We start from the raw sequence: 15,044 nt of genomic DNA on the forward strand, positions 1-15,044 counted from the left end.
TCTATGGATTTGAAACCTCCTTGCAATTTGGGAAATGAATATATGTTTACATTTATATGTATGCACACCTGCACTTTTTATGTACGATTGCACCATATTTAGGGCATATTGTGTTCCAATATGTATACTATGCGGTCTGTTACTATATGGAACCATCACCAATTGTTCACGATCAAGATTTGTATTATTTCCAATCATGATGCGTTTTTTGTGTTTATATTAATTATATTTTTATCTCGATTATTCTAATCATGGATTTCTACCATACTTGGGATTTCATTGTTATTCTCTGTTTTAATCATGCTTATCATTATGGATTTACTGCTTATCTGCATACTTTGTTAAAGTCTGTATTTATATGTTGAGCTATTATAAAGATCTTATATTATGATTAGTGGAAGGTTGGCTTTTATAGTATTGATATTTGTTGAGGTGCCGCATGTATTATTCCGCTTCCCATGGAAAGTATGCACCTCATTGCCGGGAATCAGATTCTGTTACATTACCGTTCTGCTCCTCCTCCCCTTCTGTGATGCGTGCGCGCGTCATTCGGCACCGCCTCCGGCGCCTCACGCCCGAGCGTCCTTACGTCATGCCGCCCGATCAGGTCATGTGATGTGGGCGTGTCGACGGGACGCCGGCCGTGGGACTGCAGGACGTGTCAGTGCTTGATTTACCCGCGCCGGCCAGCAAACACACCTGGGGACGAGTAAGTGCTGCTTTCTTATTGGTCTAAGGAGACTTTAAATATCTGGTTCACAGTGATGGCGTTACCCCCTGACGAAGGCACGCCGAAACGCGCGTTGGGGTAGCGCCATCCTGGTTCTCTGTGTCCACACTAGGTCTACTTTTAGGTAAGCATTTGATTATTGTCTCCCTCCCACGGCTAATGTGCCGCCGATGTTGAGACTTCTCACTTGGCGTTCTTATTGTCTTGCTGGCTTTATACTACTCTCATATTTTTTATTTTGGTCAGCATACCATGCACTACTGCCGTGGTTGGTTCTTTCATTGATCTCTACCTTACCTCATACCATCATTTATATATTTTCTGTATACGGTTCATGAGCTGGTCATTGTACCTTATGTATTCTCTTTCATGATTCTATTATTATTATTTATGTATTTTGTGACCTGTGTGTTCATCCAGGGTGGCGCTTGTTTTCTCCTTTCCCTGCTCCCCCCTCCCTGTCTTTGGCATCCACTGTATATGTGTCTTTTTATCATGTTCTTGATTTAATAAAATATTAATTTTGTTATTATTTTTGGTACTCTGAGCTTCCTTTCTCTCGTTTTCTCTTATCATACTGTATCTGACACCTTCTCAGAATTTTAACACCTAAAGCAAGAACAACTACGACTCAAGTCACACATAGCTTTGGAGAAGATCATCAGAAATAGTTAGAAGAAGTGGTTTTCTGTAAATGTTAGCTACATGACCACAACAAAATGTGTCATGAATAAAGAGAAGTCCATTTACGGAAGAAGCTTTATCCATGGTCCTGCTATATAGAGAGAGGATTGCATGACAGTTTCCATCTGTCTCTTCTCAGTAGAAGACATTGTTGGACCAGTATCTCCCTCAAGAGCCGGTAAGATCCAGTTATTAATACCCTTGAACTTCTCATTGGATGTCGGTGCCTGACTTCTTTGGTAGTAGCCCTTGGAATAACTTTATACATCCCTATTGTCTTGTAGGCTTTAGTACAAGTACTTCCTTCTGGTTACATCTCCTCTATTCAGTCCAAGTTGTGTCCTGTCTGCAATGTAATTTAAAATGACTTTCTCCTAGAATTTTTTTTTTTTATTAAATGCTATAGACACAGTAGAACTTTTTTTTTTACCTTGTGGCACAAATCAAAGAGATTTTCAATTGTTTTTTTATTTAAAAAATGTTCTTCCATGTGTCTTCTACAGATTGAATGTCATGCGTTGTCCAATCCCCTGCTGTCTCATTCTGTCAGACGAGCTCTCCGATGGCTTCATCTCCTGCTCCTCTCTGTGCTCTCCTGAATGTTAAACTGAAATAAAATAAGCATAAATGTAATAGGATTAGATTATAGCTCAGCATTCAGGAGAGGTCAGAGAGAGGTTGTAGACTGGGCCATCGGAGATGTCATCCAACGGGAAAGAAGACACAACGGGATCTGGCGGCTTGTAGTGTGTTACATTCAAGCTGTTGAAGACACATGGAAGAAAGTCCGTTTTTTCCTGAAAGTAAATGCAATGTGACTTAAAAATGCTCAAAGGTGTCCTTATCCTTTAACCCTTTGCCTCCACAGACAGTTTTGGCCTTAATGACCAAGCCCTAGTTTTCAAATCTCTCAATGTCTTTATGTGGTAATAACTTAGGAACGCTTTTACTAATCTAAGCCCTTCTGAGACAGTTTTCTCGAGACACATTGTACTTCATGTTAGTGGTAAATTTGAGTTGATATGTTTTGCCTTTATTTAATTAGAAAAAAATATAAAATTTGATAAAAATTAACAATTTATCAAAATTTTATTTTCTCTGCTTCTATGACGAAGAATGATACCTCATAAAATAGTTATTACGTTCCATTTCCCATATGTCTACTTAATGTTGGCATCATTCCGTAAATGTCATTTTTGGTTTTTTTGGGACATTAGAGGGTTTAGAATTTTAGAAGCAAGTTTTAAAATTTTGAAGAAAATTTTCAAGACTTACTTTAAGGAACCATTCAGTTATGAAGTCACTTTAAGGAGCTGACATAATAGAAACCAACCAAAATACAGCATTTTAAAAACTACAACCCTCAAATTGTTCAAACCTGATTTTTGAAACTTTAACCCTTCAGGTGTTCCACAAGAATTAAAGGAAACATTTTCCATTTTAATCCATTTTTATCCTGTAGCACACCAAGGGTTAACAGCAAAACAAACCTCAATATTTATTACCCTGATTCTGCAGTTTACACCAACACCCCATATGTGGTCAGAACCTGCTGTATGGGCACAATGCAGGGCTGAGAATGGAAGGCGCGCAATGTTGTTTTTGCAGGGCAGGTTTTGCTGCAGTGGTCTTTGGGCTTGTTTTTTGAGGGACAAGATGTAGTATTTATTGGGACCATTATAGGGTACATATGACTTCTTGATCACGTTTTATACCATTTTTGGGGAGGTGAGGTGTGCAAAAATTGCAATTATGTCAGAGTTTTTTTAATTTTTTACGGGGTTCTCTATGTGGTGTTATTGGTCAGATAATCTGTGGGTGTAAATGCCTAATCAGACATTGCCTGTTGCAGGGTCTGTCAGGCTTAGATACATGGCAAGCCTGGATGCCTTTGAAGGGCTTCCAGTTGCCATGGTAACCATCAGAATGCTGCCATTGCATCACGGGAGCTCCCCTCCCTCTGATAACCTCTTACATCAGCAGTCATGTAAGGGGCTAAACGGCAGGGATCGGTGCCAGCACCGATCTTGGCCGTTGCAACAGAGTGCCAGCTATATGTTACCGCTGACACTGCTGATGGCGGCGGCTCTGTCCCTGTTCCACTGCCATCAGCATAGAATGCGGCACAGAGGGGACCCAGGCTGCAGGGGGCATCGGGGGCACACCTGATTTCAGGCTCTGATCTGCAGAGTGGCCTTTTTACACTGCCAACGATCGATTGGTTAGTCTGCACAGACTAGTCAATCAGAGCGATCGCCAGCAAGAGTCCACTCTGATTGGTCCCTTGCTGGCTTCTCCCGCGTCTCTGAGCACGGTGGGAGTGGAGACCCCGGGGTTGTGACACTTTATAGAGTAACAGCCCTGGTTAACAGTTCAGACGTAGCTGTACATATGATTGCAGCAAGGGGTTAATATCCTGGAGTCCAGGATTGTGTAGACCCGAATACACTGTAACGAACCCTCATCTGCCAGAAGTATTACATCTGGACGTGATTTCAGCCTCTGGATATAAACAAATTGCTCTAATTCACTGATCTCAGGCCTCATGCACACAACCGTATAGTGGGACCTCGTCAAAAAATGCAGATCACACACGACCCATTCATTTCTATGGGTCTGCAAAAAATACGGAAAGCACATGGATGTCACCAGTGTATTGTCCGCATCCGTGCGGCCATTCTGCAGATCATCCATTTAACAGACAAGAATAGCCATTTCTAGTGAAGGCAGCGAGAAAACGGCGGCGTGCACACAGACGGTATCCATATTCTGCCGGTCCCTGTGTGCATGAGGCCTTAGACTATCTGACGCCATTGTCCCTTTTTGGCTGCTCTTAAATGATTTGTGCTCCCTTCGGTTCTAAGTAAACCGCCTTCTAATTGTAACATTATATCAGCTTCCATGTGATACATTATACTCCTTGTTACATTTTGTCTTTGATGCCTCTTCTTTCTCTTAGTGTTTTCCTTCACTGACCACCGGGGGGCACACTGCTGGTATATTTTATTCTTTAGAATTCTTTTTAAAATCTTGTTATTGATGTTCAAAATTAGAAATAAATGAAATCATTGGGTGTTGCTTCCAGATGACTGTGAAATATAAGCCTTCTAACGCATTTCGAGATCGCCCTGGATTCCCATACTGTGAGTTCTTTTATATAGGACCTAGTGCATTATAAAAAAAACTGGTCCGAAGTCACACCTTCATGCTCCGTACACCCAGGCTACACACCAGGGGAGTTCAAAATACATTTGGAGGCTTATATTGTATGGACCCTATGTGGTAACCTGACCATACACGTTAGGGAAGTGTCAATCCAACCCGACGAGTTCGGCAGAACAAGCCAAGTAGTATCTAATGTGTATGGCCTCCTGACTTACCCCCAATGGCGAATGTTGGGGCAGATAGGGGAATTCAACATTCCCCATCCTTTTTGGTCTTGGTGACTTTCACCCTGCTTCCTCTTCAGAACACTTGTATGCTCAGCCGAGCATGCATATATATGGAGGTGCTGAGAAAAATAACTGCTTGCCAAATGAAGTATTATTTAGATTCAGAAGAAAGTAAAATCTCCCAGTGAGCCTCGCTGCAAACTTCACCTGTGTTATCCTGAAGTCTTCCAATAATTGAGTACACATTTTTACATTAGACTTCTAGGCACTCTGTCCTTCAAGAAGAGGTCCTCAGTGTGGTTAAACCACTAGTCTATAATCAGACAACATCTATTCTCTATATGTGCCACACATGGACTACCACAGATGATTTGGGATTGTACTTGTTATATATTCCTATGGATTCTTAATATCATTAATAAAATTCTTGTTTCTCTCTTTTTCTAGGATATTTCCTTTAATGGAGCCCAAACTGCGTCTTCTGTTCTTGGTTCTTCTTTTCTTTCACCACCAGGGACCTTCTACGAGCACTCCCCTTCTTAGATATGGTTGCAGACCTGGCACAGTGAAAGAATGCAAGGATGCAAAATTTGTTCCAGGCCATACTCTTTTAGGAGAAGCCATTGATATTGTCACCATGAAGTCAACCGGCTCTTTTCTTCTTGATCTGCAAGAGGTTGGAGAGAAATGTGCAGTTTGTACAAACCCTCACAACAATAATGAACTGCAGAAACTGCCCAAGGCGCTGGTGGACTGGAGACCCGAGACTTCATGTTCCAAAAATGTACAAAGCTCAGTCTCTCAGTCTACGGTGTCAGTGGCCAATGAAGCGACTTCTACAGTGCAGAACGACTGGAAAGTTGGTCTCCAAGTGAACGTCCACGTGGTGACCTCGAGTGTAGCTGTGGGGGGTTCTCACAGTAAGATGGCTAAGTTTGCAGATAGTAAAAGCATCACGGACAATTACAACTTTTTGAGCCACAAGTTAGAATGTTCTTTTTACAGGTACTACCCATATCCTTCATTCGGTGGGGTAGGGGGGGTTAATAGCTATGGATTGTTTTAACAATTCTCAAAAATGAAATGCGATAAAAAAAGGCCAAATCTTCTACATTTATGCCTTTTATTTTATTCATTACAGTTTTCGCCTGGGATCCAATGTCTCATTAACGCCTCATTTCATAAAAGCTTTGGAAGATCCTCCAATTTCCTATGATATGAACACCAAGGTTGAATACCGACGTGTGATAGACAATTTTGGCACACACTATATCACACGTGTAAAAGTCGGAGGTCGGACCCAAGAGGTCACTGCAGTGAGAACATGTCAAGTGTCTATGAGTGGTTTGAGAGTTGATGAGGTCAAGGATTGCCTTTCTGTTGAAGCTGAGGTTGGGATATCCAAAATGGGCAATTCTGCAACTGTCAATTCCAAAACTGAACAGTGCAAAAGCAAATTAAAAAAAGCGAACTTTGGAGGGGATTTTCATCAAACATTCAGTGACCGTACGTTTCAGGTGAGTTACTGAGCTTCATGGAGATTCATAGTATAAAAGTCATCACATTAGAAATGTCACATTCGGCCAAGTAAGCAGGCTGATGTGTGGGTAAACACGAACATAGCCTTCCTAGTCATAGGACTATCAGGATTTGTTTCTCCTCTCTTGCTGTTTCAGACAAGCGTGTCCACTGAGTGATCCCTCATTCTGGACACTGCTCGTCTTGTAGGAGCACAAGGCATCATACTTTAGATTTACAATGCTATGTGTAGTATACGGGAGTTGTAATACCCGTTACTACCAAAGGTCACTTGGTGTGCTGTCGTCCCTCCTTAATATTGGGGAGTTGTTGTATGTCAGTTTTATAAAATGCAATGTAATGTGTGTATTTCCCTGTCATTGAGATTTGCATGTACAGGCCTGCTAGGGGTGTAATTACAACTTCTAGTCCATAGAGGGAGCTAGAGAGCCCAAGTTTATATAAGGCCAGACAGGGAAGTGCAAGGCAGACGGAGTCTAGTGTCTGTAATCTACAGATGGAGATTAGATAATGTCTGAGACAAGTCCAGGCCTGAAGCCTGCTGTTCAGGAGAAGATTCCCTCCTGAATTCCTACATGCAGAAGCAGGAATACCTTAGCCTGAGGAACCATTCAGAAGCTAGGAGAGACTGAGGCAAATATCAGAGGAGCCAGAGGTATTGAGGAAACAGAGGAGGTACTTATGAAAGCCATAATCAAGGATATAAAGCCAGACTTAGGTTAATGGGCCTTGGTGAAGAATTGCTATATTCCAGGATCAGACAGAATTAGAGTGCTAGCTCCTGTGCTGCGAATCCTGTGTTTTACACTCTGTAATTACCCTGCTGTACTGAATTGCCTGCATCGACCGAATTGCAAAATCGACTGTATGCTGAGGAACTGCGTCTCCAATATTGTCTCTGCCTGCAAACTACTAAAGTTCAAGTTCTGTTTTAACACCACGTTTCCTCAAATTATTCCTGCATCCGCAAACGGCGTGCCACCGTTTACTTGGCACTGGCGTCACAAACTATTCCTACCTATACCTGCCCTTGCAGAGAGTCAGCTGTACCAGGTTAGTGTATATTGCACTACTACACTCAGAAACACCTACTACGCACAACTTGAGTACACTGCACCTCTCTTTTGGCGTCACGAACAGGATACGCACGCTTTATAGTGCAAGAAGCGTGAACTTTGTGCCTTATACAGTTGCCCTGTGACCAAAGTGACAATTTGCCTGTTTATTCAAGTGGACTTTGTGGACTGAAAATTATACCCAAAGTGTTCCAAAAACCTCTAAAAAGCGCTGTGCAGGGTTGCGCTACCCAGAGGAAGAAAATCGCCGCATTGGAGTGTGGTTTTGTGGACTTTAAACATTCCTGCTTGCTGTCAGTGAACAGACAGCGTTTGTACCTAAAGATGGCCGCTGAGCTTGCTGAATTTACTGCTGCGTCACCTTCATCCCGAAAAGGCGGGAAAAGTTGGCGCCTTTCTGAGGAAAAAGCGGGAAGAAGGTCAAGGGCAGGCGCCACGGCTTATCTGGACATTTGCATGTCTGCCAGCATGGACACCGCCCTCCATATACTGGAATACCTGGGGGGCGGCTCCCCAGTGCAATGGGAGGAGCTGGCTACTCTAATTGACGCGACCCTATCGCTCTCCTCAGTAGGATCGAGCATGTTGGATTGTGAGCAGAGTGTTGCTGCAGCGTCCGCACCTGTAATTGAAATGATGACTGACACCGGTGTAGAACCAGAGGAGGCTCCACCGGCCTACGCTCCGGGACCGGAGCAACCTGCCTGCCGCACCAGGGAGAAAGAACCCGAGCCCTACTATGGCTCATGGAGGGACTTTTTTCAGCCATCGTTTAAATGGTCTTCCCTGATGGCGGAGATTCGGGAGGCCGCTATCAAGCGAAATACCCAGACAAAGATCGTGTATGAGGAGCTAACTAAGACCATACATGAAAGACATACGCACACCCAACCCCGCCTGGAAAGGAGAAAGGGAGTGGTGCTGTCGTTTGACAAATCCCGTGGCTACGGGTTTATTCAGGACTATCTTACTGGCAGAGACCTCTATGTCAATCGAAGGTCTGTCAAGAGAGACTACCTCCCTTCGTACCAGCACAGCCTCCGCGAGGGAGAGGAAGTGGAGTACACCCCTGCCGAGGGCCTGCGAGGCCCCTATGCGACTGCTGTGACCCGTCCGAAGCGAGGACCTGAGGATTGGGAGGCAGAAGAAGAAGACCACTCTGGCTGCGAGCGAGAACCGGAACGCTCTCCAGAGCCGGCCCATCACGCCTTTCAGGAGCGGAGCTCCTTCATCGGGCCGAACGTCTTCTGGCAGCCAACCGTGTTGGAGAAATGGGTGAGCCCCTACCCTTCCCCCGAGCTGCCACGTCGGGAGAAGACACTATCTGAGCTAGAGCAGCAAAGAGGATTGAGTGCTACCTTCCAGAACATCCGGATGGGACGGAGACCAGAGGCAAGTCCAGAACCTGAAGAGGCCGAGTCTGCATCAGCGGTGACTGTACCTGCGCCGGCGGTGCCAGCAGAGAACAGCGACTCCGACACAGAGAGCATCGGTGAGCAGATCGTCCGGCTGGAGGAGAAGTTGCGGGAACTGCGTAAGACTTACACCGCCAGGATCCAGACGCCGCCGAGGAAGGATGAGGTAAGGGTGCCTGTCACCACCCGCCGACCGCCTTCTGTTGTCACCGCTCCGTCAGTGCCCCAGACCGGACCCGCGATTGCTGTGAATTGCTGCACCCAGAGCACCGGACCGCTTGCTGCGGCGGTACCAAGTATGTCACACCCTGCAGTGATTATGCCAGGGCCGGCACGGCCCACCAGAGGGTTCACCCCTAGGCCTATGGGGCCAATACCTATTAGGGGCCCCTTTACCCTGCAGCTACCCCCTGATACAGTCATGTGGGCCCATCCTCCTGTAGAAGAATACTACAGAAGATACCTCCCTGCAGAGCCAAGTGATTACAATATGCCACTGTGATCAGCCTGCTAGGCCCTTGATTTATTTCTTCAGAAGGTGATGTTAACCCTTCCAGGACAGGAGTCCTATGTTGCTGGCCCTTTGTTGCAGCTGCCAGTTTGTCCACGGCCCAGTGGTAGGTGTTGACCACTGAAATCATAAAGTCAGCAAGGCCACGTTTGTTTCCAGGACCTCCTGCCTGCTTTTGTTACCCCACACCAAGTTGTGCCTGTTCCTTTGTTGCACCTTTTACCCTTCACCCCCTTTTCAGGTTGATCAGGGGTTTTACAGCACTTTTCTTGCTGTCCGTTATTGTGCAACTTCATACTAAGGAACCGTGCCCGGAGACAGACTCAAAAGGTACCTGAGCCTCTGAGATTATTACTGTTTTAAAAGTATTGTGCCCAGAGATGGACTCCACCGCATGAGAGCCTCTGTGATTTAATAAGAAATAACCTGGGTACGGACTCATGTTTGTTATTTGAGCCTCCAAGAACTTTTATACCGTTTTCTACTGTTTTATCATGGACTTATTCATTGTCATGGACTATCCTGGTTATAATGTTACGCTGTGCCAGGTCAGCGCCCCCGTTCCATTCACTATCCTGAGAGAAGAGAACGACGCCCCTTGTCACTGCCCTGCACCTTTGCCAATTGGACCTGATGTAAATGCAGATGAATTGCATATATGTATGCCTGCATGTCTCTTTTTCTATTTCAGGTAGAGATTCCAGTTGGGCGACCCATGATGGAGTACGAGGGCGTACTCAGCTTAAAGCAGTGGGGTATGTAGTATACGGGAGTTGTAATACCCGTTACTACCAAAGGTCACTTGGGGTGCTGTCGTCCCTCCTTAATATTGGGGAGTTGTTGTATGTCAGTTTTATAAAATGCAATGTAATGTGTGTATTTCCCTGTCATTGAGATTTGCATGCACAGGCCTGCTAGGGGTGTAATTACAACTTCTAGTCCATAGAGGGAGCTAGAGAGCCCAAGTTTATATAAGGCCAGACAGGGAAGTGCAAGGCAGACGGAGTCTAGTGTCTGTAATCTACAGTTGGAGATTAGATAATGTCTGAGACAAGTCCAGGCCTGAAGCCTGCTGTTCAGGAGAAGATTCCCTCCTGAATTCCTACATGCAGAAGCAGGAATACCTTAGCCTGAGGAACCATTCAGAAGCTGGGAGAGACAGAGGCAAAGATCAGAGGAGCCAGAGGTATTGAGAGAAACAGAGGAGGTACTTATTTAAGCCATAATCAAGGATATAAAGCCAGACTTAGGTTAATGGGCCTTGGTGAAGAATTGCTATATTCCAGGATCAGACAGAATTAGAGTGCTAGCTCCTGTGCTGCGAATCCTGTGTTTTACACTCTGTAATTACCCTGCTGTACTGAATTGCCTGCATCGACCGAATTGCAAAATCGACTGTATGCTGAGGAACTGCGTTTCCAATATTGTCTCTGCCTGCAAACTACTAAAGTTCAAGTTCTGTTTTAACACCACGTTTCCTCAAATTATTCCTGCATCCGCAAACGGCGTGCCACCGTTTACTTGGCACTGGCGTCACGAACTATTCCTACCTATACCTGCCCTTGCAGAGAGTCAGCTGTACCAGGTTAGTGTATATTGCACTACTACACTCAGAAACACCTACTACGCACAACTTGAGTACACTGCATATGTGCCTCTGCATGACCTGTATCTACAAAATTATACCGACAGTGTTATGTCAGTACATACAGCAAGGCCATGCAGAGACACACAGCATTATAAAACGGTATAATGCCGTGCGCTCCTGCAAGACCAGCAATGTCCAGAACGGAGGCTCACACTCACACACGGAACATGATTTCCGCACTGGACATGCTTGTGTGAAACAGCCCTTAGGTAGATGTAGGATGACCATTGAGCAAACCGCTGAAGCATTTTGGTCCATATTGGCCATTCAAGCTGGCCACACATGTTCAATGAAGGACGAGCAATGTTTCTGGAAATGTTTCTTTAAAAAAAAAAGACATCTTTCATCAAAATTAATGAAAATTTCAAACATGGACAATGTCTTTTCAGATGAAGATAACAACATTACAATAAACAAAATGGCTGCACCCTGTTATATATACAAACAATAGAGCTAAGAAATGGGGGTCATTCTAGATATAAGTGGTACAATACCGACTATAAATGAGTAATGGAAGCTCTTAGCGCACATACGTGTCGGGCCCATCTACCAGGCGTCAAGGTGGCTTCCGCAGATGGGTCCCTATCACTAAATATACTGCCTCACTTTGGACTTACTTAAGCCTACAATATTCAGGGCAGTGTAGGAACCAGCTACAAACGTACTCTGCTCAGAAGTCCCAGGTAGATGGGTGTGTTCAGTCTAAAAGAGGTGCCACCCCCAATATATTACAAGAAAATTTAGACTAGAACCTTCAGAATCACAGGTGCATATCCATGGAGCAAACATAATTACAAAAAACAAAATGGCTGCACACCGTTATATATACAAACAATAGAGCTAAGAAATGCGGGTCATTCTAGATAAAAGTGGTATAATCATCAGTTGGCTAAATTATTCATTATTAAATTTCACCCGATTTTTTTACTGAAATCGCCCATTCTGGTCAACTTTAGACTAAATAGTGAACTAGAGTAGACTTTCCAAGAAACAATAGTAACGTCTTTGATATAATAACATCTCAGATCTCAACTTTTTCTCCATTCACAGGTGACAGGTGGAAATGCAACATTCGATATTCTCTCACCTGCTACGACCTCTGATGATGTCTTTAAGAAGTGGATGGAAAGCTTGAAAACTCAGCCTGGTCTGGTTTCCTATTCCTTAGATTCCATCCATAACTTGGTGAAAGCTAGGGGTCCTAAGAGAGAGAACTTCAGGCTGGCTATAAGTGATTACATTAAAGAAAGGGCTTTAATACAGAAGTGCTCATGTCCCGGCCGCCAAGGGAAAGACTGCTCCTGTTCATGTCCAGCTTCTAAGTACACAAGTGCTAACTGCTGCCCAACAAGTCAAGGAGCCGCCAAGGTTGTTGTAAACATCAAAACTGCCAGTGGTCTGAGCGGTGACTACTGGACACAGACAGACGCCTATGTGAAATTTAAATTTGATGGTGCTAGTATTAGAACCAAAACCATCCTGAATAACGATAATCCCAAATGGAATAAGAAATATGAGTTGGGAATGGTATCACTGAGCTCCGGTAAAAAGTACACAATAGAGGTTTGGGATGAGGACAATGATTATGATGACCTGTTGGGGAAATGTGAAAAAGTTCTGACATCAGATAACGATTCTGGCACCTGTTACCTAGACACAGGTCATATTACATATTCTGTAGAAACAACTTGTGTCAATCACCTAAAAGGGTTGTACTGCCAGGATTATACCCCACTGCCCCCATGAGTTAAAGCAAGTTTCCAAGAATCCCTTTTTATAAATGCTTCTCCCTCCGATATTCCCCTTATTATAAATGCTTCTCTCCTCCGATATTCCCCTGATTATAAATGCTTCTCCCTCCGATATTCCTCTTATTATAAATGCTTCTTCCTCTGATATTCCCCTTATTATAAATGCTTCTCCCTCTGATATTCCCATTATTATACATTCTTCTCTCCTCCGATATTCCCCTGATTATAAATGCTTCTCCCTCCGATATTCCTCTTATTATAAATGCTTCTTCCTCTGATATTCCCCTTATTATAAATGCTTCTCCCTCTGATATTCCCATTATTATACATTCTTCTCTCCTCTGATATTCCCCTGATTATAAATGCTTCTCCCTCCGATATTCCTCTTATTATAAATGCTTCTTCCTCTGATATTCCCCTTATTATAAATGCTTCTCCCTCTGATATTCCCATTATTATACATTCTTCTCTCCTCCGATATTCCCCTTATTATAAATGCTTCTTTCCTCTGATATTCCCATTATTATAAATGCTTCTCTCCTCCGATATTCCCCTTATTATAAATGCTTCTCTCCTCCGATATTCCCCTTATTATAAATGCTTCTCTCCTCCGATATTCCCCTTATTATAAATGCTTCTCCCTTCGATATTCCCCTTATTATAAATGCTTCTCCCTCCGATACTCCCGCATTATAATTGGAGGAGCTGTAATCGGTTGATTATTGGGGCTATATTTATCAGTTGTGGTGCTTTGCTCTGGTAGTCAGGATAAGCGGACACAGTACAGAGGCAACAACACATTCTTTGGATCAAACAGTTCAGTGTTTTATTCACACTTTATGCAAGTGACAATACAAGCAGTCATAAACAAGCAAAAAGTCACCTTGCGGTGTTGTTGGTAATTCACACCATGCGGCAATTCTGGTTAAAAGAGTCCTTGAGCATAAAAGCACCAACCTATTTTCACGCCAAACAGGTAGCAAGCCTTCATCCAGACACAAGGCTCGCAGATCCCAACACAGAGACCTGGCTTCGGAGCCCAGCTGCCTATTTAAGGACAACCAGGTGCTGCCAAAACCTGGACCGTTATTTGACCTCACCTGGCTGTAAATCAGCCCAGCAGCACATGCTGGGAGGAAAATACCTGTTTTGCCAGACCAAAGCTGTCACTGTGTCAAACAGTATATTACACCACTTTCCACCAGATATTCCCAGTCCCAGCCATTAATAACTGGTGGTATAAACAGGTACAATATGGCAATAATAACCCATTACTGGCATAATCGCACACATTGGGCATGATAGACTTGTCAGATAAGTTTCCTACCAGTTGCACCAACCTTTTTGCATACACACAGGGTCACACTGACCAGAGATTAAATGGTAGGTCAAATGTCAGGCACAATAGTGGAGGCCAGACCTGATAGAAGTCATGAAGCCCAGCAGAAGATTATCCCACTGAAAGCTAGCCATGGAGCAGATGACACCACTAGGGTCTCCTTTGGGCTTCCTTCTTATTATAAGCTTCCTTTCCTTATCAATTATGTGACCTGGGTGTACGATGACTGAAGAGGACATTCACTGTTCTGTAGAGGAGCTGGATGACATGACCCCTCAGGATCCTTAACTCTAGTGGACCAAGGTTTCCAGTCCAGCACTGGTCATACTGGGACGTGACCCCCACAGATTTGTCTCACTTTGCTGAATATATCAGCCAAATAATCAACATAAAGTTTACATATAAAAAATAGCAAATCCAGAATAAAACCAAGATAAAGGAGAAAGTGAAGATATTGCCCCCAGACGACAATCCTGATTAAAATGATGTCCACTATCTAGAACTTATCATTCCTGACGTTCCTTCCTTCTGTCTGTGATGTTGCAGCTTTTTAGCTAATATTCTCTTAGTATTTTTTGTATTTTTGGGCTTATTTGAGTTTTTTTAATATTACCGCAATAAAGAGCATATGAAAATCATCACTCGTGTCGTTTGTGTAGATTTTGTCTCTTGTACTATGAATGAACTATTATAGTGATTTTTTTCTACACACAGTAAAATATCTTTGAGGCGACCACCCAAAATTTTATTGAAAAGTGGTCATCTAGAAAGGTGGTCTTCTCCAAGAGGGTGGCCAGTGTATATAATGTATGGTGGAACTAAAAATCTGCCACAGGAAGTCTGGACCAGGTGATTGGGTGGTCATCTCCAGGAGGTTATCTTCTCATGGAGGTGGTCTTCTCCTAAAGGTCATCTTCTCATGGAGGTGGTCTTCTCATAGTGATGGTCTTTTGCAAAAG

The 15,044-nt window shown here is 43.8% G+C and overlaps 1 protein-coding gene across 1 annotated transcript; it reads left to right on the forward strand.

The window, feature by feature from the left end:
• Nucleotides 1-1,413: 1,413 nt before the first annotated feature.
• LOC121008571 (perforin-1-like) lies at nt 1,414-13,345 on the forward strand. Its single transcript, XM_040441200.1, has 4 exons — nt 1,414-1,592; nt 5,254-5,811; nt 5,948-6,323; nt 12,046-13,345. The coding sequence occupies exons 2-4, from the start codon at nt 5,267-5,269 to the stop codon at nt 12,739-12,741; spliced, it is 1,617 nt and encodes a 538-aa protein (XP_040297134.1). The 5' UTR covers nt 1,414-1,592; nt 5,254-5,266; the 3' UTR covers nt 12,742-13,345.
• The last annotated feature ends 1,699 nt before the right edge of the window (nt 13,346-15,044 follow it).

This window comes from Bufo bufo, chromosome 7, assembly GCF_905171765.1.
Source record: "Bufo bufo chromosome 7, aBufBuf1.1, whole genome shotgun sequence".
NCBI classification, from domain to species: Eukaryota; Metazoa; Chordata; class Amphibia; order Anura; family Bufonidae; genus Bufo; species Bufo bufo.

Bases quoted from the DNA above. Each gene is read 5' to 3' on its own strand.
- LOC121008571 (XM_040441200.1), top strand. From the start codon at position 5,267: ATGGAGCCCAAACTGCGTCTTCTGTTCTTGGTTCTTCTTTTCTTTCAC. The intron at 5,812-5,947 runs GTACTACCCATA...TATTCATTACAG, and splicing joins TTAGAATGTTCTTTTTACAG to TTTTCGCCTGGGATCCAATG. The intron at 6,324-12,045 runs GTGAGTTACTGA...CTCCATTCACAG, and splicing joins TCAGTGACCGTACGTTTCAG to GTGACAGGTGGAAATGCAAC.